The sequence below is a fragment of the Choristoneura fumiferana genome, chromosome Z (genome assembly GCF_025370935.1).
Source record: "Choristoneura fumiferana chromosome Z, NRCan_CFum_1, whole genome shotgun sequence".
Taxonomy (NCBI): Eukaryota; Metazoa; Arthropoda; class Insecta; order Lepidoptera; family Tortricidae; genus Choristoneura; species Choristoneura fumiferana.
The window spans coordinates 6,972,585-6,998,401 of NC_133472.1; the positions used below are offsets into that span (position 1 = coordinate 6,972,585).

At 38.2% G+C, this 25,817-nt stretch overlaps 1 protein-coding gene across 2 annotated transcripts in view; it reads left to right on the forward strand.

Annotated features, from left to right (window-relative positions):
• Positions 1-577: 577 nt before the first annotated feature.
• The window catches only part of LOC141444942 (aquaporin AQPAe.a-like), a 91,395-nt gene continuing 66,155 nt past the window's right edge, over positions 578-25,817 (forward strand). Inside the window, exons 1-2 of one of the 2 annotated variants that reach the window (XM_074110753.1) lie at positions 578-908; positions 15,101-15,172. In XM_074110753.1, coding sequence (XP_073966854.1) covers positions 887-908; positions 15,101-15,172 — 94 coding nt within the window. In that variant the 5' untranslated portion in view covers positions 578-886. The remainder of the gene's footprint in view (positions 909-15,100; positions 15,173-25,817) is intronic. The other variant, XM_074110902.1, reaches the window with a different exon arrangement.

The window sequence follows — 25,817 nt, forward strand, 5'->3', positions numbered from 1 at the left end:
CAAATTTCTTCGACGTCCCAAAAATTCCTGCGGGAATTCTCAAAAACGCTACTTTGTATACAAACAATCCGCGCCAAATTTAATGTTATCCAAAGCCTGATGCAATTTAACGCGCTCCTAAAGAACATTATCTCTGACTCCGAAACTATACAAGCTGTTAATGTCAAACTCAGAGTCGTTAATGAGTCGTTTATTAATATCTGACAGATTTCGAAATTTGCGAAGAAAGTGGCGCCCTCATCTGGTTTCCGCTGTTTATTTTCAAACTGGGGACTGATTTTGAACATCACATCAAGTGGATACAAGAAAGTGGTCAAAACTGTTACTGAATTCGAAAGACAAGTAGAGTAGTAGTTACTTTACTAGTCTTTTAAATTCTAAAGGTAAGTTAAAAAAGTTACAACCTAAAAATTACAAATCTGTGATGTTTTGTGATTACTATCGAGTGACGTTATCGAATGTTGTGATTTAAAAAATCGTTGCTCTCTCCGCTACTCTCTTTCTACTTCACGAGGCTTTAGTTAATCTCGGCGCTATATTCGTCCAATTAACCAGTGAAGGTTCGGCGGCGTCTGAAATACCGCGGCTTTGCAGTCAGTCTGTATTCCTGGCAGTGATATAACCGCGATCCGTCTCAATATAAACGTATTTATTCAGCTATTTACCACTTATCGCGACCCCTAATAAATAAATTCGCCGGGAGGAGCGGCATTCTCAGTCCGAGCGCAGCGCAGTTCACACGCAGCTGAATAATAGATTTTAATTAATTTATTTTTAAATTATTCTCGTTTTATTTATGCGCGTGAGTTTGTAGCGGCGTAGCAGTCTACGAACAGAGGCCGTGTAGTGCTTTTCATTTTGTGACGACTCGAACTTTACGAATACAATGGCATCCAAGACTACGCAGAGTAAGTTTTTTCAGTGTTTTTGAAAACTTTGGCGAATGTTTATTTTACTGTTTTTCTCTCACTTATAGGTATCCATTAAGCTGAATAAGCATTACTTTATTTTATTTTGATATGAAAACACTTTTTGTTAGCGGCAACCACAGCGTTATTTTTTTATTATTTACTCATGTTTTTTTAAAAGCAAATGATTCTCTACGAACTGTTTTTAGACCCACGTAGGTACCTAATAAAAAAACCTTTGCGATTAAAAGGCATCGATCTATAATTCCCAATTGTATTGCTGTATAAAAAAACTACCACTGAAAGAAGTAATTTAACCGTTCATTTACTGCGGTTTAATAACTTGACTGGACCAATCATCAATCTAAATATCAACAACCAAAAGCGGTTCACGTACAATACATCAAGGTACTTACAACCAGAATGTTAATGTCGCTGTAGTCGTCGATTTTCTTTCGTTTTCCTGAAGATTCAAATGCGGAAGAAAAAGGAAATCGATCTTTTGTTTCGAGCTCCGAACGACATTAGCAAACTAGTTAGTGTACCTTTGATTATTTGTCAAAGGAATGGGCCATTTTCACCAGACCCTCACTATACCTATGCAACCAGTCAGACCGATAGCAACCGTTACTATTTGAACAAAGAAAAATAACAGCTACAAGACTGCGACCAAATGTTTTCATTGATAGAACCTATGCGGTCCTTTTTTAGATTTTTAGAGACTTTATGAGCAAAGAGCTTAAGAAAAGCCCCTGTCTTTATAACGTATCCTTAAACAAGTTGGTGTTACAAATAAGTCCATCCATTCGCTTGTTGGATCCATCCATCAGAGTTATGGATGGGAAATCCTGAAGGAAAACCGATTAATGACACCAGTTTTCCGTCATGTTAACCCGAGCTCATTAGTCATTTTTATCAAGCGCACTAGACACTTAAATATATGCGTACTTTTTCCTGAACCGTTATTTTGAGAGAGATGAAAGAGATACAAGAGAAGCTAGGAATTTTTACGACCTGTTTCTTCACCCTCTTATATTGTTTTGCTGTCTCTAGTTATTTTGCTCGAATAAAAAGAGAGTGTCATGGATAGTTGTTACCTATATGAAATATAAGGAACTTATCAGTAAGCGGCGAGACAGGCCTTTGATCTTCATAATATAGAATGATAAATCCTCACCCCATCGGCCAGCCGAAATCCTTGAACCTAAAAGCTGTAATTCTGTGTACAGTATTCTATATAAATGTAAACTAGGTACAAGAACTTTAGCTGTAGCAGCTACGTTTTTCTTACATCTTTCAAATAAATTATTTATCTAATTAAAACTTCGCACCAAATTACAGCTTTTAGTATATTATGTACTTTGACTCTCTGAGCTAAGTCGCGGACAGACGGACGAACGGACATGGGGAAACAATAAGGATGTCCGTTTTTGCCATTTTGACTACAAAATCCTAAAAAACATATTGATATAGAAATAAACACTTGAAATTATTAGTTAAGTATAGTTCATAAATTTTATATTTTATATTTTCCCTTCAGTACCTATACAGAAAATAAAATATACGTTAGAAAAATTATAAAATTTCACGCGGTTTACTGTCAAACCACAACCACAAGAATTCTTAGCGCCACCTAATATTAAACTCTTGAAACCACTTGCTACGTCAGCGTCTTTACAGAACACTCGTAGCGTATTGTTTTACTACAAATATTATAAATGCAAAAGTTCTTCACTGATGTATGTTTGATGTACAATAAAACTGGAGGAAATAAGGTAATATGCAGAAGCTACATTCATCATCATCATCATCTCAGCCGTAGGACGTCCGCTGTTGGACATAGGCTTCCCCCATAGACCTCCAGTCGCTTCGGTTGGCAGCGGCCTGCATCCACCGTGAACCCGCGGCTTTAACCAGGTCATCCGGCCATCTCGTTGGTGGACGTCCTACGCTGCGCTTGCCGATCCGCGGACACCACTCGAGAAATTTTCGGCCCGAAGCCGTCTGCTAAGCTACATTGTATCCCGATATTTCCAAATACTACTTATGCACTCAAAATCCAGAAATGTCACCGCCAAGTCAAGATAAATTTTTCATACAATTCAAATAAAGAGCAGAATGTAATGAGTGTAGTAAAATCTTGGGATTTAAATGCAATTGCTAGATCCAGTGAAGCCGCAGGTCTGTAAAAGCTAGTACTACAAAGGCCGTTCATGCTTTCAAAACAATAACTGTCAAGATTCATTAGAGCTGCGCTCTACTCAAATTTGGGTGACACTCTATCCCGGCCCGGATGATACCAAAATGGATATACCGACCCTGTTTTTCGTGTACACGCCTATAGAAGCTCATGTTAGTTTCTATGGGCGTGGTCACGAAAAACAGGGTCGGTATTTCCATGTCGGTATTATCCGGGCCGGGATAGTGTCACCCCTCAAATTTCAAATTGAGCGCTATTTTTTTACTGTTTTCGAAGGGTATTTTTCGGTGGCGCTAAAATATGTTTTCAAAAATCGGTCACCTGGTCACTCGATGCCAGTTGAAATCTTCGCGAAATGGATCAATTTTTTGTTAGATACAGCAGGGCTACTACGAAACTCGAAGTTCGTGTCGTGCGGTCCCTCCCGCACTCGTATTAAATAGTATAAGTGTCAGAGGGACCTAACGACACGAACTTCGAGTTTTGAGTTACGTAGTAGCCCTGCAGGACCCTTGGGCCCTTGGGACGCGAGTGTTAATTCACACTTTTTTACTATTTACTTAGCTCGTGCTGTGTGGCGTCAAGCGTGCGGTTAGTGTGACGCCGTTAGCATTGACAGTGAACTTGATGTTGAAATACTCGCCTCACTCAGATATGACCATTCCATTAACTCGCTAATATTTAAGTGTAACATGCGAGCGTCAAGCAACCGTTACCAGTCTTTCTCTTGTAGGACAGCTGCTAGACAAGGATGGCTTCAAACATATTTTATTTATTTATTTCCTGTTGGAGCTGCCAAACTTTCCCAGATAAATAGCATGATTATGCTTTATCTTAGATGTTTAGAAAATGACTGAAGCACAAACAAATCAATAAATTTAAAAACCTTCACGTTTATGATGTTAATTTCCGAGGTCTCAAGTTACTTTAGGGACTCTAGCGCCATAGTCATCAAATAGATGAACTATTATATCTTATATCACATGAATAGTTTGTGAAATGTGACATCATTCACGTTTGACATAGGTATCCGTTCTTTTTCCTTAGACTCCGGTCCTCAAGCCGTTTAATATAATAGTATTGACGCGTGGTGTTTGCGATTCGCGTTGTCAGTTTGTTGTGGTAATGGTAATGGAGCGGATGGAATGGCGGGTGGAACCCTCTACTCGTCAGACAGACTCGAACTTGGCTATTTTTTACTGGTGTGCCGTGAAACTTCGATGAAACAAAAAGGTTAAAAACGCCTGTACCACTACCATGACTTTACAGTGGCCGTACTCGATAGCGACGGCGTAAATTATTTGTAGAGGCGCTGTACAATTCTCCATACAAATAATTTACGCCGTCGCTATCGAGTACGGTCACTGAAAACTCATGGTTGTGGTACTGACCTAAGCTATCTACGAGTTTTTAACGCTCGACTTCAACACGTTTTTTAGTTTAAGTAAATTTGCGTAACTAGATTATTTGATTACGGTGTAGGTAACCCCAACGGCAAAAATATCATTCTAAATTTGTAAAAACTCAGCTATTATAAACCACATTTTTAGTAGTATAATTGTCGTTTAGCCGTTTTTCATCACGCTTTTGATTTTTTGATACCTATATTTTTTAAATTATTTCAAATATCGGTCACCTGCACCTTTAGTACAAAAACCAGCGACGCGTGGTTGCATACGTCTTACGACTTATGCGTAACACGATAAAGGTTGGAATGCGGTGGCATTGTTCAAGATCAGCTTGGAAGTAGCTATTGTTCAGTCGAACAATCATCTGTTATCATCGCTTAAGGATTTCTTTAATGACAATTAAGCACGGTTTTTTTCAGGTGCACGTGACGTGAGATGACTGGAATTTCTTGATTAAATATATACAAAATTTTATGAATGTACCTTCACTTTATAGATTTATGAGTCTCCGTCGACCCAGGCGCGGATCCAGCCCACAAAAAACGTCGTGGTAACACCCACCTGAAAATCATTTCACTGTATTTTTTTTATTTTATTAAGGGATGGTGTTTATTATTGTCAGCCTACCGATCTTAACAGACCGAGAAAGTGTCTCTTCACAAGTCTATTAGGGTTGTGGGCATGCCCATCGTGCCCACAACGGTGTATCCGCCCTTGCGTCGATCCGCTCATTTTAAGTTATTGTAAGTAAGTAATTAAGTAATTGGTGAGAGACGCGACAAAAATATAGAGAAATTTTTAATGAGAGATTCTTGTCGCTAGATGGCGTTAGTATCGTGAGGTCTGATTGACGTTACAGTGTTGCTTACGATTGGCTCATTTAGACCAATAATCAATCACAAATGTCAAAATTGTCAAACAGCCCTCACAGCGCCAAAGCCTGTCACAGAAACTCAATACAATTTTCTAATACTCAACTAATATTTCAAATTAATCAAATTCAACACGAATTTGCACAATTTGGAACGGGATTCTTTGATAGTATTGTTAGTATATAATCACCGATCAAAAATTAAAATCAGTTCACGAAATAATAAAGTTAAACGTCGATATGTACAAAGGAGAAAATAATATAGCTATCTTACATCTGAAGCCTGCCTGTGGTTACGTAAAATGTGACATCCATAAAATTCACCAAAAATTTACTTTTGCACGCTCAATCCATCAAAACTTATCAAACTGTCTACTGACGCGTCTCTACCTTTATTACATGAAGCATAATACGCCCATGTGCCAGTACAGATTACTTACCTACGTAATAGATTAGGCACTCGCGTCTAACAGTCCCACCTCCAAAGGTTTTGGCAGCAGTCGCAAAGTAGGTACATTTTCGAGTGACTGCTGCTAAAATTAATCCCTACGTGTCAATGATAACACTACATACATTATCTTATTTTAGGATATGCGAAGGATTTTATCAAATCTCAATCAAAATGGTGATTTTAGCTGCAGCTTTTGCCCGCTGCTTTGTCAACGAAGTTTCGTTTATCGCTTTTCTGCGAGTACTATGCCATTTTCCGAGATTATCATGTACTAGTTTTATGCCCGTGACTTCGCTCGCACAGAATTAGTATGTAGCTTAAACCTTTTTTGATCGCACAGGAACCATACATTATTTTCGAATAAAAAGTAGCCTATATGTGAATCCACGTTACATATTACCTGTATGCCAAATTTCATGCAAATCCGTTCAGTAGTTTTTGCGCGAAAGAGTAACAAACATCCATCCATCCATCCGTAATGATATATCATAATATTAGTAGGATCGTGAGCGTATTTTACTTGTCTCAAACTAAACCAAAATATAAAGCTAACCTAGGCTATCCTACGTTATGACCATAGACATAGGATACATAATCGTACCGACAGTGAATTCGTGGAGTTATCAAAATGATAAAATATATTCCGTGTTATTGTACTTTTTTATTTCTCAACAAACCCTATCACACACGCAGTTGACGGTTTCGTTGCATTTGAAACACAGACCGTTCAGTCTTTCTATATTCATCCTTCCTTCGTCTTGCTCTACTTACAATTTGAGTAAGGGAAATCGTGCTCCAGATTAGCCAATTTATCTGTTTGTAACTTGCGCATGATTCGATGTAAACATGAGAACGCGTGACAGTACAACTGGACTTCAAAGGTTTCAAATAGTGGTTGAATGATGCTTATTTTAAACACGCTTTTATAAAACTTGCCCTGTTGAAAAAGTAGAAGTAGAAGTATTTAATTATTATAACTACTTAAACATTTTACTTACATATTTTTTTTCAATTTATCTATCATCATTCTTCTAATCTACCCTCATAAGGCAATTGGCATTATCTCATTTTTTGATATTTCGAGTAAACAGAAAAAAATGTGAAGGCGGTGTTATTGTTCTTAGGGGTTTTTGATCATGTTGTAGACAAGATACGGCCAATTTACTTAGTTCATCTGATAGAGAATGTTTCAAGCTACGTGATGGTATAGATAACTCATTTTTTTTTTGATAGGTACTGCCAATTGCCTTATGACGGCAGTAAATAGTGATAGCAAACCATATAAGTCGGTATTTCCCCTCACAGTTAAAAACATTTAAATATTACACTCAATAATTAATATGGGTATATATAGAGTCATACACGATGACGCGTGCCGTGGTTCTTATTACAATGTCATTACTGTATAATTTTGTCAAAATCACTGTCTTCGTGGATGGCACTAGGTATACACTTAGTAATAAAATAAAATAATACTATCATTAAAAGCCGAATAAGACACGGGTTGATAAATCCAGTGATATAAGGATTATAGATAAAATTAAAACAGTACTTTAATCCGAATTGTCAAAAGCCAGATAGCGCTTGCATATTGTTACTGTTACAAACGGAAAAGCATCGATCATTAGCAATAATCTAATCACCTCTTTCGTTTTAATTTTTGTCACTAAACTACCAATTAATAATTTTTAATAAACAACTCTGCTGTGATTTTTACAAGAATGGCAAACAAGCGAATGGGCACTTGGTGGTAAATGATCACTAGGAGATCTATTTTGGAAATCACATCAATGGGATGAGAATACTATTCTAAGCCAGTAAAACTGGTGTGTTGCTGGAAACCTTTTTTTTATTCGACTGGATGGCAAACGAGCTAGTGAGTCTCCTGATGGTAAGAGATTACCACCGCCCATAAACATCTGCAACACCAGGGGTATTGCAGATGCGTTGCCAACATAGAGGTCTAAGATGGGATACCTTAAGTGCCAGTAATTTCACCGGCTGTCTTACTCTCCACGCCGAAACACAACAGTGCAAGCACTGCTGCTTCACGGCAGGATTAGCGAGCAAGATGGTGGTAGCCATCCGGGCGGACCTTGCACAAGGTCCTACCACCTACCTATAGCTTACACTTCTACACAGACAGGATCAATGAGGATTTCTGTGGCAGGCTAGTTGGCACTACTACTGTGAGGTCTGTTTGACCTTTGTGTCACGTTAGTCATTGGTTGAATACCTAACTAAGTGAGCCAATCGCAAGCAGGGCTGTAACTGTATCGTCAAACGGACATCTCGATTCTAACGCCATCTAGTGACATTTGTCTGTCTATAAATCCTCATTAGAGCAGTAATGGTCTGCCACTCTACTCGTATTTTAACTAGCCTTTATAAGCGACTTCGCTGGCAAAACCGAACATCTGTGTAAAATGTCATGCCTCTAGACTAAAGATTTAGCTAACAGCTAATACCTACTAGGGATTATAGTAGAATCCCCAGAATATCGGAATAAAAGTAGCCTATGTAGGCATTATTCTAGGTGTTTAGATACCAATAAACCAAATTTCATCCACCGTCCAGCCGTTTTAGCGTAAAAGAAAGAATATATGTCAAAAACTTTTGCATTTACAATATTAGTAGAATTCAGTATATATTTTTCTACTTTCGAAACATATTTTCTAGTGATAGGATTTAATAAATTGGTACCGGACCCTGTCACTTCGTGGATCTTTTGAGTTGTCATAGTGACCTCACATTTCCGATGTCGATACTAGATACAGTAAAAAACATAAAATTCATCAAAATATAAACAGTACCTAGAGGTTACATGCTTTCATATCATTTGAGCGACTTCTGTTAGATTTTGGGAAGATAAAATAATTCGACATCTTATTTACAAAAAGCAACAAGAATTAATAATGATAAAACCCGCGAAAGTACTATCGTAAACAACAGATTAAATAGTTATCACCTGCATGACAAGGTAAGTTGCTAATAACCTCTTTTGCAGTATCTATATCGATATGTGCCTATCTATACCGAAAGTCGATAAAAGATCAGACACTATGACAATACAAAAGTGACCACGGACTTGGTCGTCGCCAGGGGGGAGCAAGTAGGGGCAGCTGCTCCCCCTCCACCCCTAGAGATTCTTAAAAAGTTGCCAAATGTACTTGCTTGAACGATCATTCCTGTACGTCAATTCATCAATTCCACAATAACCTACAATTCATACTTTTCTCATTCTCCATATCAACTTGCTTTGCTTCTGGACACCGACTTTAAAAATCACATTATTCTAAAACGACATTAAAATGTGGTCAAGTCTTGTGTTGCTACAAAACTACATCATACAATTATTAAAGGGGGCTGATTTTGTGATTCGCTCCAGTGAAAATACTATCGAAAACGGTTCGGGATTCGAGAAAGTTACAGTTCTAACCAAGTCTTGTTGTAGCAATGCGTAGATTTCCAAAATTGATCCATACATTGAGCGATCGTATCACATTTTTATCGTCAGCCTGTAATAAAGTACACAAAAAGCAACTGGCTTGCATTTCCTGTCAACAAAGTACAAAAACAAAACAATTTAAAAATACATCACAATTACGCGAATGAGATAAGGGTTTTTCCGAGCATTAGCGCGCGTCGGTGCCTACCTAATTAGGATCTAGAATTCTTTATAGTGTATTCTTGAGCTGTATTTACTTAGAATAATTTTACCTAGGTACATCTATTTTATTTACAATGGTTTAAACTTATGCGTCTTTTAATGTAATTACTGCATTCGAGCTGCAACAACTGCCAATGCTCATACATATTTCATTGCAGTTTCTTTGCTGTCGACAAAACTGCACGTAAACTGCAGGCTGACTGCGATTCCAATGTATGGGCAGTCGGTAGTTGCAGTTTTGTTGCAGTTGGAATGCAGTCCGTCTATAACGGTCCTTGGGCTATTTAAACTAATTCCTGTGACTTATTTCCTTAGTTCATTGACAGGCCACCGAATTTTCAAATCCGTTACTCGTAAGTGTTAATTTGGGCTGAATTTGAATTGAAAGTAAATTAGTTAGTAGAAAATTACAGTTATCATTAATTTTGACAACTATAATCGGAAATTTTATATGAGCTATAATGTTGACAACCTAGACGGCTAAGAGGTTAGAAAACCTGACTACGAAGCTTGAGGTCCCGGGTTCGATTCCCGGCCGGGGCAGATATTTGTATGAATAATACGAATGTTTGTTCTCGGGTCTTGGATGTTTAATATGTATTTACGTATGTGTTTATCTATATAAGTATGTTTATCCGTTGCCTAGTATCTATAATACAAGCTTTACTTAGTTTGGGACTAGGTCAATTGGTGTCAAGTGTCCCATGATATTTATCTGATCTTTTTGCAATAACGTAATATACATAACACCTTATTTTAGTTCTTGCAATATTATGCACCTGGGTAGGTTGTACCTACTATTGTACAAACATTAAATGCTAAAATTAATATTTTAAATATTATAATAAAAAATTAGAACATTAGCTAAATATTTATCCTACACCCTACACCTGATCTGATTTTAATTGCATAAACAATTGATTATTATTATTTTGTTAGCAACAAAAGCACTTTGTAAAACTAATTTTGATAAATAACTGTTGTAGCATAATAATATAAATAAATAAATATAAATATAAACATCATGGGATACCTGACACCAATTGACATCTAGGTAGGTACCTAATTCTAAGTATTTCTTCAAATAATGTTTTAAACCTCCACTACTTTAATTGTATGATAAAATTTCACTAAACACAACTGATATGACTTTGAAGATCGATCGGGTCTGATGAGATCGATAATAAATGACGTCTACCAATATTTTGACTAAGACCTGACACTTGACCGGAGCGAGGAAGTTCCGAGCAGCATTGGTGCATGGCAGTGTGAACGCCGGAATCGGGTTTCAATAAATACGTAATACACGGTAATCTGAGATCAAATGTACAGTATCGTCTCGTAAGAGTTACATCTGTTGATAGGCGAGTCATTTAAAGCAGTGTTATTATATATACTTTTGACATAAGTTAAGAGTAGATGCAAAGAAGGGACTGGTCTATAGAAAGGTGTTGTTCTGCAATGAATAGAGTAAACGCTGGCTGTTCGCGTGTAGTCGTGTCCGAGCCGAAAAGCTCCGCTGTCTGTATATAAACGAAGTAAATAATTGAGAGAGAGAGAAAGATTTATTTACACATATTCGATACAAAAACCACTCAGTATAAGGTTGCGGTAAGTCGCAAAGCTATTTTTCAGTGGGACCCATTTACTTATTTAAATTAAAACTAAACAGACCACACACTGTGACGACACGAACGCCAGCGGAAATTAAGTAACTATTTAACGGGATCCCTATATAAAACGTGATTTTTAATTTTCTGCTCGATCTTGGTCAAGGAGGTACGAAACCTTTTGTGTCCGACTAACAGTGGCGTAGCTGAGTAACCAAAGGCCCTGGGGCAACAAATAAAGTATAGCCCAAACTAAACTAGGTATTTAAAACCGTTTCTTCCGTATTCGCCGTGTTCCGAATTCGACGCAAAGCCTGACATGTTCCTATTTAGGTAGAATCCTGTCACAGTCAGCATTTTCCGCACTTATCAAAAAAATACTTGATAACGACGACAGAGGCTCCCTGGGACAGGGTTCCACCGATTGCTAAATAGGAACACAGGCTCAGGCTTTATTTCAGATTTGTCATTTATAGTTTGGGAGTCCGAGGGGCCCCCTGAGCTTGAGGGCCCCGGGGCACTGCCCCGTCTAGCCCTCCGGCAGCTACGCCACTGCCGACTAAACAGCAAAAAATATAAAATCGCGCTCATACTCTACAGAGTAGCAGATAGCACGCTACGGTCATATCAAAGTCAAATAATATTGTCGAGTTAAATTTCCACTAAGTGCATACTTCCGCGTAGATAATTCACATCTCGCGCGGTAAACAAGGTGGAATGCGAAACAAATGTACACCAATTTGATCAATCGAGGGTCTAGACAATCCGTCCAATCAATAAGTGGTGTTTTTATTGAATCGCTAAATAATTGACGATACTTCTTTGGAAACTTAGAGACGGGCGATGAGGATGCGAAGTACTTTAGGAACTTTTTCCAGACCTGTCTTATCCGTGACCCCTTTATCTTTTACACTATTTATAGTGTATTTTACACTTTTATTTATAGCGCTTCTATTTATAGAAGCGTGACTGCTTGGACTAGCTGACAGACACTGCCGAAATTACTGGAACTGGCCGCATACTACGGAGTGCAAAATATTTACGAACTTCTTATCTTGCCATCCCGCTGACGCTAATATTATTTAAAACGAGAGTATATGAGTGTTTTCAGATTATCCGATCCGATGTCGGTATCGGACGCCGATACGATATCGGGGCAAGTAAAATGTATGAAATATGGATCCGATATCGGATCGGATAATCTGAAAGACAGTTTTATAATAATAATAATAATAATATCATTTATTTCATGTAACTGGGACACATATTATGTTAGTAGTTGTTGCTTAGTTTCTAAAGATTAGTAGGTACTTACAAATTAATAAAACTTTACTCATTCTACCACAGTATCACACTGGTAGGGGAATGCAGTCCCTCACAGTGTGACATGTAGTCACAGTCAAGTCTGTCCGCTATCACACGCAGGACGGTGTTGGAACTGCCCCGCACGCGGCGCAGCAGGGATGTGGCGCGCCCGCGCATGGTCGTGTAGAAACAGTTAACGCGCGTACATATTTATTTGTTATATTTCATACATTTTACTTGCCCCGATATCGGTATCAGCGTTCGATACCGACATCGGATCGGATAATCTGAAAACGCTCCAAGAGGGACGGTACGATACGAACTTTGATTTTGGAATTTCATAGTAGCCCCCCTGGAGCTAGAAATCAGTAGAGATTTATGAGCAAAGTAATTTTTCTTTGTTTTCTTGCGTAGTGGATAATTACTCAGCTTCACTCTTGTACAAGAATAAAAAATATAGTATAGTATAGTTACTTCACTAATATCCTAATATCACTTTTACAGTTTTGATAAATCTAGAGAGAACCAAATAAAAAGACCTAAGTACTTATACATTACGCTCGAAAAGCATTAAATAACCCTCCCTCGGGCAGTCGGGTGCAAAGTAACAATTTTTTTTAGAAGTCCGAGACAACTAACGAAGATTTACCAGATTTTATGTCTGTCCGTCGATGACACTGGCCAAGTGTAAACAAAAAAAAAGTTAAAATTATACTTCTTACGTCGTATTCCCTCGTTTAGGATTTCCTGTTTGAAAACATATTTACTACTGTGGCCTCGTTTGTGGTAAATTAATTGAATTGGGACGGTTCGACTTCTGTTCATTGCCCATGCATTCGATTACCTTATAGGGTACCTTATTATCCACACGATTTTCGGAAATGGACAATTATAATCCAAAATTAGCCGGAATATTTACACTTTGCAGAAGGCATAATAGATCGTTCACGCCCCTAATAAATCAATAAAAATATTCTTTGTATTACGCTACGTTTAAAAAATAATTAAACTAAATTAAAAAAAAACTGCAAGTTACAGGTTTTTCGAATCACATGACTCAAAAATACCTTCGATAAATAGTGCTGAAAATTGTGCTAAATTTGAATTACATGTGGACCAATAGAAAATTAAAATTGTGGACTAGTCTAAATTTTTATTTTAAACTTAGTTTTGTAGGTAAAGACAGATTTGTACTCTTTCGAGTGATGTGTTTTCAAAGATCGCCCACCAGCCACCTGCCTCATTCATCATCATCATCATCATCATCCCAGCCTATATACGTCCCACTGCTGGGCACAGGCCTCCTCTCAGAACAAGAGGGCTTGGGCCATAGTTCCCACGCGGGCCCAGTGCGGATTGGGAACTTCACACGCACCATTGAATTTCTTCGCAGGTTTGTGCAGGTTTCCTCACGATGTTTTCCTTCACCGCAAAGCTCGTGGTAAATTTCAAATGTAATTCCGCACATGAATTTCGAAAAACTCAGAGGTGCGAGCCGGGGTTTGAACCCACGACCCTCTGTTTGAGAGGCGATAGGTCAAACCACTAGGCCACCACCTGCCTCATTAATCACTTCGAAATAAGTACCAATGGTTGACAATCTTAACTTTATAAGAACTTTGGAATGCTACAATAAAGTTTTACATCACATTTCTAACTTTCGACACTTCGAACGTAACTATCAATTCATCATCGTGTCGAAGCGTTTTATTAAACTACCAATTACAAAGCATCGCTCTGAATACGAAGAGAACTGCCGGAAAACATCATAATCCTATAAATTATATCATTCATAGTCAGATCACTTAAAGGGGCATGATTGGGCAGAACATTACCCTCCTTTTTACTCTACTACGAGCGAAATAAAGTTGAGCAACAGCGGTTCGGAACACCATTGTAACAGCTATCTAAAAAGCGTGTAAGATGATCAAATCTATGGAAATAAGAATGCTGTAACTCGTTTTTGAACGATATACGTAATATCATGGTTGTTAGGAAACACCTATTTGCAGCTCGGTTATTTCGTATTATTTAGTAAAACATATTCTTGTAGGGTAGTTAAATGTTATTAAATCTATGACGAGATACCACAAAACAAATCTGGGATATTTCTTCCAGAGTTATTAATTCGTTTTGAAAATTCTTACATAATATCGTTCAGAAAACGTATTTTACTGTGGACAAAATTACTTAGTGTCATTAGAAAAATAAGTGAATCTTACTCCTTCCCGGTGCAATTTGGAACGTATAAATAAGCGACTTATAATAGTTGCAAGACGGCACTACACGTTATAACTAAGCGATCAGAGTATCGTGCGGGTTATTGGCAGGAGACCACTTAGCGCTCTCTTGGCGCACCTGAAAAACATTTTCATTAAAAAGAAACTTCCAGTGGTTAAGCAAGTTTAAATTAACATTCCAACATCGAGTTTTTTTCACCGAAAATTTTCATACAAGAAGACTCCGTGGTCTTTTATGCGTTACACTATAAGAGTGGGCTAAGTGCATTGAATCCAAGAGCTGCTTATTAAAAATACTTTTATCAATTGTTTTTTTTTTATTTATATCCGTGATTACTGGCCAATCGTTTGATTGGAACCGGTCTCTTCTACTGGTGACATGGGTGACATTGAAATAGCATTAAGAGTGTTCTTGATTGAAATGCGTGTATTCCAGATGTAGAGATGGGTGCGCCCGCGCCGCCCGAGGCGGAGGCGCCGGCCAAAGCCGCCAAGCTGCCACTCCTCGGTAAGCCGCATGGCATGGGTTGTATGGCACGTTGCACTTTGGTTTAAAAAAAAATACCCACACGTCTTTTAGCGCGAGCTCTCGCCGTAAAAGCCTTTGCACACCACGTTTTAAAGACGTCGTTGACATGCATTTGTATCGATACAAACACGATACGCACGCGAGTAATCTGGCTGCTCTATTCAAAAACGTGGCGTGCTAAGGCTCTAAGGCCACGTACGCACTATGCGGCAAACCGTATGGTTTTAGCGCGCCGTCTCTTTCTCAAGCAATACTTTAAAGGGGGACGGTACGCTAAATCCGCGCAGCTTACCGCATAGTGCGTACGTAGCCTAAGCGAAATGCTATCCTACCTCTGGGTCTCTTCACATCTATCGACGCGAAGTCGACAAAAGCAGATAGAAAAAACCTTTATGTCGAAGCAATAAGAGCTAACAATCATGGTTCGGCTCGTATCGGCTCGGCTGACGCCTGCCGACGCGTCGACGTCTTTTTCGCTCTTATTGCGTGGACATAAAGAGTTTTTTAATCGGCTTAAGCAGATTCCGCATCGATAGATATGGGAAGACCCTTACGCGTATGGCTTGCGGATGAGAGAAGGAGAGCAATTCGCGCTCGGCTTGTATAGCGTTTGACGTTAATCAGGCGTTCGTCTAGCCATTGTTATGTCGAAAAGTTTTATTTTTCACAAGCTTTTGTATTGTCTTGGTTGCGTTGCGTGTGGGTTTTAAGTATTATGGACTTGGTTTCGGGGGTATCGATAAATAGCTTCGTGCATTTTGCAGAGCTGGATAGCACAAAAAAATATATAATAAGGAATAAGTAAATATACAAAATCAAGTAGTATAAATTGAGTGATTGAGCGATGTAATTTCAAAATTGCTCCCTATACCGTCGTAATTTCGAATCCGTGCATAGCAGCGGACAATAGGTAAAGTATAAATGTACATATTTCCAAACAAGCAAATAATAAGATAATAGATATTCTTACGTCTTTCTAATAAAAGTCGTGCGAGTCAGACATAAACAGGTCGCTTATATATTTACTTCACTCAACAGCTCACCATATTCCGCACACTGCGACTATAAATACGTGAATGGCCCGTTCATTTTAATATAACTTTAACAACTTTCATTATGCACCAGTCGCACTTACGCATCTACTGCACATGTCATGGTCATTAAACTCGGTTCTTGGCATGGAATATCATTCTGTCAGTCTCTTGCTTCAACTTTGACGGCGTCCTACGGGAACTTTAAACTTCCCTGGGAAAAAGGTAACCTATAATAATGAGGGTAGTTGTAGCTTTCTATGAGAAAAATAACTTATTAATTCGCTTCAGTGTTTCCAGATATACAGATATAAACAAGTTAGGTATATTTTTTGTTTTTAATTGTTAATTGGCTGTTCTGTAAATATTTTTCCAATTAGTTTTAATAAATGTAAACAAGTGGTTAGATAACTCTTCATTAGTATAGATTTTTACATTCCTTTTAAAATTAAACTATTCTTGTTCAGATTATGTCTTGTTCAGATTATGGACGATGACATAAATATAAGAAAACGACAAACACACGATTCATCTTACGCTTACGATTGTTAGAATGAATACGGTGATAGATCTAATAGATCACGGTGATCTAACATACCGAACCCTGTATGTTTTTTCTGAAAACAATACAATAGGTAGATACATTTGAAAAACAATACGATGCAATACAAATCACTCGAACATGGTCTAGGAAAAGCAGTCTAAAATTGTGCCGAATTTCGAGCACGAGTGAAGCAGTAGAAAATTACAGCTCTACTTATATATCTAACCTAATCATAAGTATCAAATATATACGCTCGCAAAACCTAATCCTCCTTCGGGAAGTCGGGTAAAAAGTCCAAAATTTCATCTAAGCCGAAATAAAAACCTATTGTTGAAATTACTTCCGTCAGAAGTGTGTCCTTCCAGATAACTGTGATATCGGAGCTTTCATAAAAAGGGCTATTTTATATAAATGCCAGCAACTGACCAGTTTCTGTGACTCCCTTTGCGTTGTTGGTACTCACGGGGATATGCATGCTCGTTTGCATTTAATAATAAAATAAAACACCATGCCAATGTAATAAAATGAAAAGCAAACCGTGTGAAAAATCTTTTTTATATCCAGTGAGAAAACTTATTATCAGTGTTGCGTGAATGCTGATAACAAATCGTGCGTTATCCAATGTTTTGTTACATTTAAATAGCGATTACGTAACAACATGTGTGTAAACAAATCGTTTTTCGACATCGTATCATTAGAAATACCTTTAAAGTACTTATATGCTAACTAATTTCAACCAATCAGGAAATTTGTGTCACATCATACATACCTATTTGAAAAATTCAGTGAAGAGCGAGTTTGAATCAATTCCCACCGGATTTATTTAAAATTACAATGCGCATTTTATTAACGTTGCATTTAAACCGGCGCCAAATTACATGTCTCGAATTCTAGCTACATAGCCGTTGAAATTAACCCACGAGGGCTGCGGTTGAAAGTAACCCATGCGGGAACTAAAAATAGTACTGAATTCTAATGTCATCTGTTGATTTTAAAAAATACAAAAAGATAACCTTAAATTTTACACAGATCCGTGTATTAAGCATACGACGGGTTAAGGGACTTTAAACATTCCACTCCTGTAAAAAAGAGAAATGAAATTAATTGTATAATCTCGCAAGATTCGAATTAGAATAGGTCAAATTCCGCTCAGCGGATCCACACAATCATAACAATAACAATGAGTCATAATAGTGGCGACATCGGAACATAGCATTTAGACGACCAGATGGCCTAGTGGTTAGAGAACCTGACTGCGAAGCTTGAGGTCCCGGGTTCGATTCCCGTGTCGGGGCAGATATTTGTATGAAAAATACGAATGTTTGTTCTCGGGTCTTGGGTGTTTACTATGTACTTAAGTATGTATCTATCTATATAATTATATTTATCCGTTGCTTAGTACCCATAACACAAGCTTTGCTAAGCTTACTTTGGGACTAGGTCAATTGGTGTGAATTGTCCCGTGATATTTATTATTTATTATTATTATAGCATAAACTATTCTGCTTGGCATTAATTGGTAGACAGATTGACAGTAAAAGTGATGTCACGTAGCTCTAAATGTTATAAATCGATGTATAAATAATCGATAAATTGGCAATTACAAAAAAACGGGCCCGAGATCCATTTACTGTTAGGTCCATGTTGAGTAAGTAGTTAGCAATGTACACTGGGCACCGGTTTTTGAAATCACATCATTCAGTGGTTAAAATTAAACTAAAGTATTAATTCCAGTGGGATGGCAAAAAAGCCAGCTTTAATTCGTTTTGTTAGCTAATCGAACATTTAATTTGTGCTTTAGGTATTTTGTGACTTATTTCCGACGCTGTTTCTGAGTGCCATGATTAATCTCCCGCGAAAGTACCATTTGAAATTAAAAGTGGTAAAAATCTGAGCACACAGAACTCCAGGTCTTTGGACTAGTTGACAAGATTGGTTAGAGCTTTTTTTTTTCTAAGTACTACTCTAGTCTTATTTCAAACTCAACAATTCACTCAAATTTTATCACTTTCTTTGGTGTTATTGAGTAATGACTATGTACATGACTAGTATGACTTGTATGAAGCCGTGGTGGCCTAGTGGTTTGACCTATCGCCTCTCAAACAGAAGGTCGTGGGTTCAAACCCCGGCTCGCACCTCTGAGTTTTTCGAAATTCATGTGCGGAATTACATTTGAAATTTACCACGGGGTTTGCGGTGACGGAAAACATCGTGAGGTAACCTGCACAAACCTGCGAAGCAATTCAATGGTGCGTGTCAAGTTCCCAATCCGCACTGGGCCCGTGTGGGAACTATGGCCCAAGCCCTCTTGTTCTGAGAGGAGGCCTGTGCCCAGCAGTGGGACGTACCTATATAGGCTGGGATGGACTAGTATGACAAAATCAACATCAATTCCGAATGATACTTTCGAGTGATGTGTTTTCAAAAATCTCCCAGAATTTCAAAGTTAACGAGCCTTTGGTAAATTCAAGTCCAATGATCATTAATTAACTGCTGCATAATGGCAAACAAATCTGATGGATGAGTGAAAGGATTTGACATGTGAAAGTTGCTCCCTTTCCCTTCCACTCACAGCTTGACGTTAACTGGAGCCCATCAAGCACATAGGGTGACGAGCAGCTCCTTGCAACTTGGACCTTATATTGTAACCAGTGGAGTTGTTCTTGTCAGCGAAATATAACGCGAGATACGAGTTAAAATAAGCCGTTAGTATTAGATAATTGCGTCGTACGAATTCGCTACGGTTAGTAGTGAGATATAACGAAGTCGGACGGCTTCGCGGTGCTAACGAAGTATATTGATGGCATCCAGAGGGAAGGGCGGAAGTGTGTGAGCTCTGACCCCGAATGCGGTACGATTTACGTAACGCACGCGTAAAAATATACGACCACGATTCCCTTGCATTATTTGGCTCACGTGTATCTTTGAATGTTTGGAAAATATGAATGTTATGTCGGGATTGGCATCGCGTTTAGTTATTAGTGTCGGCTATATTTTATACTCTAGGTTCGCTTGTAATAGGATCGGTATTGAACGTTTCAACTTATCAAACGATTTGAACGCTTCGTTATACGACTATTTGATGATGGCTGCTCTGCCTGTCTGGCAGTCAAGTAGTCGTCATGCGCCAAAACGTATAATGCGTGTCGAAATAATTAGACAATAATAATGCCGCTGTTTGTTCTTCAGTTTTTAAATAAAACTCATATAAAAATATTCTCACTTTGATATAATTAAAATAAATGCTAAGCGGAGCGATTCTTGAAATGGCAACACTTGCAAGGGCAATGGCGGATACGTGCTTGGAGCCACTGCGTCAATTAGGCTGTGCATTCCACAAAAACGTCTGAAGAAGAACAGCGGTGTGCAATAAAATCATTCATGTACACTGCGACAAATCATTTACCTTTACAAAATACGGTCTCACGGTCTTCTAAGCTAGCCAGGTGGCCCACATAAGCATACTCAGCCACATTTGTAGCACAAATAATACAGCAATCAGCCAAATTGTCCGGTTGTGTCACAACCTACAAATAGTTAGAGGAAACAGTGGGATCGCAAAGTGGACTCGCCCACTCAATGGGCACAATTCCCCCAATTGCGGTACGCTAACACACGTGGGTCTAGAGTTTAGTGCCGAGCCTATACGCCCTCGTAAATCTTAACTATGTTAGTGTTTATAGCTGATAAGTTTAATAGGATTTCTCTCAAAGATAGATTAAAGTAGGAGTCTTTCATCACAGTATAATCATGTCGTTATTTCTTAGTCATCATAAATATTGTTGCTATTTAGTTAGTACTTATTAGCTTCTTCTAGGTAACTCTTTTATATCCCACGGGGATTTCGAAAAAAACATCTTCTTTGTGCATTTCTGTAAGGAATATAATGTTTACTAATTTTCAAGTTTCTAGCTCCAATAATTTGGGCTCCCAAACTTAGTTCAAAAATTACGTAGTGTTTGTTTTAATATCTTAAGCTTAACATAATCACCATTTAGTCACTAATAATAAAAACTAGATAATAAAGGGATGATAACAAGTAGCCAAGTAGCGAAGACTGTTGCGAAATGCGATGCGATACTATTTTCATTGCCAAACTGAAATGGCACCAGATAGACCATCACTGGGAATCGAGAACCCAGGTCCTCGGTAATCCGTACCGCGTGCTATACCGCTACACCACTGATGGTCAACGGTACCGACACGAATTTCCCCTATGCACCTCATATCTCAGCTTGTTTGTTTCTTATTTAGCCACTTAAGCAGTGACGCTAGCGACATCTATGCCGTAGCCCTCATCGACTTACTCCAAACTACCGCTCACCCGGACAAGAGATATCGTTACTAAGCAATCAAATTAAGATTGGTTTTTTGGAATCTTTTTGTACTCTTAATTTTCGTTAACCAAAAAGTTAATCAATTAATAGAAGGTAGGTACCCACCACTTACAAAACTGCGAAACATCATTCCACTTCTAACTCATTGTCACCAAGATAAGTAAGAGCGGATAAAACAAATGTTCCTCTGTTGTTACTTTACCCATGCCTCTTATTCTCATGTCTCTATACTCTTCCAGGGATGGGGAAACTTTTTCCTTCGCGTGCTAATATATACTAACGAAGTATATAGCGGGCCAAGTTATTGCATTTTTGGCTGGCTGGTCGCGGCCGGATTTCAAGCCTTCGCGGGCCGGAGATGGGTGCTCTAGTCAGACGTTTTCAACCGGTGTGCCGCGTATACTTTCAGATGTGCCGCGATTGCCGCGAAATGTATGCTCCATTGAAATCATGAATAGCTATTATATATATAGGTTTTTGGGGTTTCGTACCTAAAGGTGTCAACGAGACCCTTTTAATAAGCCTCCGCTCGTTATGTTATACATATATGAGAACCCTCTACGCGCCAGTCGGACTCGCGCTTGGCTATTTTTTACTGGTGTGCCGTGACAACTTTGATGAACGAAAAGTGTGCCGTTGAAACCAAAAGGTAGAAAACGCCTGAGCTAAACGCTTTGTTTTGCCCCCGAATTCCACGATGACGTGTTTGTCTTCAGGAGGTTATTCCAATAACAGCTGTTCATTCCCGGACTACAATGGATTACAAAAAATATCCAATGCATTGGCATCTCGCCGAAATCTTATTATAGCCCAGTGTAAGGTTACTTTAATAAATTAACTTTTCTTTCATTTTAAACTGAGCGGAGGTCGACCTTTATCTCACCCGATGGTAACTGCTGATAAGGACGAAGATTTCTTTCTTGCGGCGCCATCGTGGCAATGATGGTCTTTCAGAAAGCGTTCGTAGTAGTATAAAAAAATGACATGAAATGGCAACCAATCACAAAGCCGTGGTGGCAGAGTGGTTAGACCTATGGCGTCTCATGCAGATTATCGTGGCTTCAAACCCCGGCTCGCACCTCTGAGTTTTTCGAAATTCATGTGCGAAATTACATTTGAAATTTACCACGAGCTTTACGGTGAAGAAAAACATCGGGAGAAAACCTGCACAAACCTGCGAAGCGATTCAAATACGGCCCAAGCTCTCTCATTCTGAGAGGAGGCCTGTGCCCAGCAGTGGGGCGTATATAGGCCGGGATGATGATGATGATCCAATCATGATTTAACACTAAACATCGGCATACATAACATGATAGACATTTTGTATAATGTTTGATTAGAAATACCCGTCAATTCGACCGTTACATGTCGTACTGCATTGAACAGATGAACTGCGCAAAAACCAGGTCAATGGCCTCCTGCGTTACCTGCGTAGGAATCGCCGGAGAGGCTATTTGAGATCTTTTATTACAAGAGGATTGCGATATAAGTGGATGGCTTCATTTGATTTAAATATGCCCATTATAGCCGGTCAACAGTGACACTTTGTCTGACAGTGCAGTTGTAGAAGCTTAAGGCGTGGAAGATTTCAAGTGGAAGTTATATCTCTGGTCAGCTTAATTCAGTCTATATGAGTATTACTAGACTAAGTACGCTCCTTGTGTTAAGCACAGCACTACCTTCTTCCCAAAGATATTTTTTGGACTGTTTCTAGAGCTGGCACAATCTTATCTATTAGTATCTTTAGACGTTTAGTTTTACGTTAATGACGACTATATTTTTTTAGATACTTGCCCAATGCTCATGGCCAAGTACATTTTTTTACTTTTTAACAACAAGAAAAAAATAAAACCACTCAGTCAATAAATATTTTTAAACAGTTAATTATTTTATCTGTGCCGTAAAGCACCAAAAAAGGGCCTGCTCCACGGCATTACACTGCTGGTATGATTTGTTTTAAATTAATGATATAATTATGTCATAGCCAGTTCAAAAGAGTAAGTGCAGTCAGTGTCGAGTAGGTATAAGGGAAATCGAGAGTAGAGTCGATTTATTTCCAATATACTTAAAGGCAGTTTGTGTGTGTTTTATTATTCTCTTTTCTACTATGCCCAGTCTAAAAGCTACGAACGCATCATTCGCTATTTAAATGTTTTAAGGGATAACCCGAGTTGCTTGAAAAATATTTGTACAGAATCGAGAGTAGAGTCGATTTATTTCCAATATTCTGCCAGTGTTGTTCTATGTGTTAAACGAACGCATGGCTATGAATTTTTTAGATCATTTTTATAAATACTGCCACCTGAGTTATTTCTAGTTTTAAATTTTTATAATAATTTTAATGCCAAAATCACACCTTTTAGTTTTCTTGAATAGCTTGCTTTCGTGTTAAAATTCAACTGCCTTGTAAAGCACACGTGTGTTAGGCGCATACTAGCGTGTACTGCTGGCATTTGTTTGTAGTTTTGCTCACATGTAACAGCTAGAAATAGTTTAATCAATAATTTTAATGTTTCCACTGATAATCACCTGTCAGTTGTAGCTTAGCAGTTTTTCCACGGCTTTCAATGTGACGTAGTAAAGCACACGTGAATAAGCGCGTACATGGTGAATAAGCGGCATTGGTTTTATTTCGTTGAACCTAAGTACATACCAAATTTTCGTCCAAACCTGTCCAGTAGTTTTAGTGTGAAAAGATATACTCACTAAGTCAAGTAAAAGGAAAATAAACCGGCCAAGAGCGTGTCGGACACGTCCAAGATAGGGTTCCGTAGCCATTAAGAAAAAAATCAAGTAATATTATGTGCGTTAAGATAGAAGAATTTGAAGATTAGATTTTTTTGTAATTTAACTACAAAACTAAATAGCGGCTTTGACAAGACATTTGTACCTACTCCAAATTTCATTGATATACATCTTGTAGTTTTCGGACATACGGACGGACGGACATACAGACAGACAGACAGACGGACGGACTTGACAAAACTATAAGGGTTCCGTTTTTGCCATTTTGGCTCCGGAACCCTAAAAAGGTTTATTAAAAATAAAGCTTATAAATCGTTTACAGTTTCATATTTGGGATTCACAACATCAGCATGGCGAGATGACTAAAATTATTTAGTGTAACATGAAATTGAAACCCCCCCCCATGCCTTCCGCAACGACGTCCGTAAATATTATACGAAAAGTATAGCACAGAAATCAATGATATTTTACAATCAAGATATTCATTATATTTTCTATGCCTGTGGTTTTTTCGCCTTTGTAAAAATGCTTTATTAGCCTGCAATTCTCGTGCAAAGTTGACATCTTTTTTTTGTCGTTTTTTGAGCTCCTGTAATTCTGATATTACACATTCATATTATGAAAATCTGAAAAACCACAGGCATAGATAATTACGTCTAGTCCATACTTAAAAAAATCATCTAAGTATTTCTGTTGCCTTGTTTTCAAATGAGACCGGGACTACGTTTGTATGGAGAATGAAACGAAGAGACCTCTTAAGTAGGCCAAGCAGTTAGAATGACACTAATAAATGTCGCTTATAAGAGCGTCCACGCATAACACAGGTTTAGCACATATTTATCTACAGACTATAATCGTTTTATTCAACGTTAGTTTTTCTTTAGTGAAAACTCTACGAATCTGTGCCGGGGTTAATCTTAGTACGAGATCTAGCAGAACAAAAACCTTTTTATTTGTTTCGCAGAATTTGCATCCCGTCTCACATTGTTGCGTCTGCGTGATATTAATCTGCATCGTGTGACGACTTCTTACAATTTCGGCAAATTGTTTCTTAGAATGTCTCCGAACAGGAAACTCGTTTATTAGAATTGCATGAGGGATTTTTATGAATCAGTATATTCGTCCACGGTTCGGGAACACCTACTTTCGTTTGTGGGTCTATTTTAGTGAGAAGTAACGGACATCTTCCGCCAATTTAGACTTCCTTGTTTACTGTATTTTATTACAGTCATGTCATTATTTTTGTGTATCTAGATATACTACGAGTAGGTATTACGATGTTGTTTAATCCATAATAATCAATACTAATATTATAAATGCGAAAGTGTGTGTGTTTGTACAAGTACGTTTGTGTGTATGTTTGTCCGTCTTTCACGTCGAAACGGAGCGACGGATCGACGTGATTTTTGGCATAGAGATAGTTTATGGGCCAGAGAGTGTCATAGGCCACTTTTTATCCCGAAAAAATGCACAGTTCCCGAGGGAACAGCGCGCGATAACCGAATTCTACGCGGGCGAAGCCGCGGGCAAAAGCTAGTTGTTAATAATTTTCAAACCACACCTACCTACCAAAAAAAAGACCATTCAAAAATTTTGTAATTGTATGAAAAAAAAATTTTTTTTTCGTTTTAATACATCAAAACTATGCCCCAAACGCGTTCCCTTATTACAAAATCTGGACGTATTTTATAAATTAATGTTTTTAAATATTTCTGTAATTTTTATTAATAAACTAGCTTGTTGACCGCGACTCCGTCTGCGTAGAATTCGTTTATCGCTGTCTCGCTGGGGCTGCAATTTTCAGGGATAAAACTATCCTGTCCTTCCCCGGGACTCAAACTATCTGTATACCAAAATAAATATCTAAATCGGTTCAGCGGTTTAGACGCAAAGAAGTAACAAATAAACAAACAACCAAACTTAGTGGGAAGTGGGAAATACCAATGTTTTTTTTTATTCGACTGGAT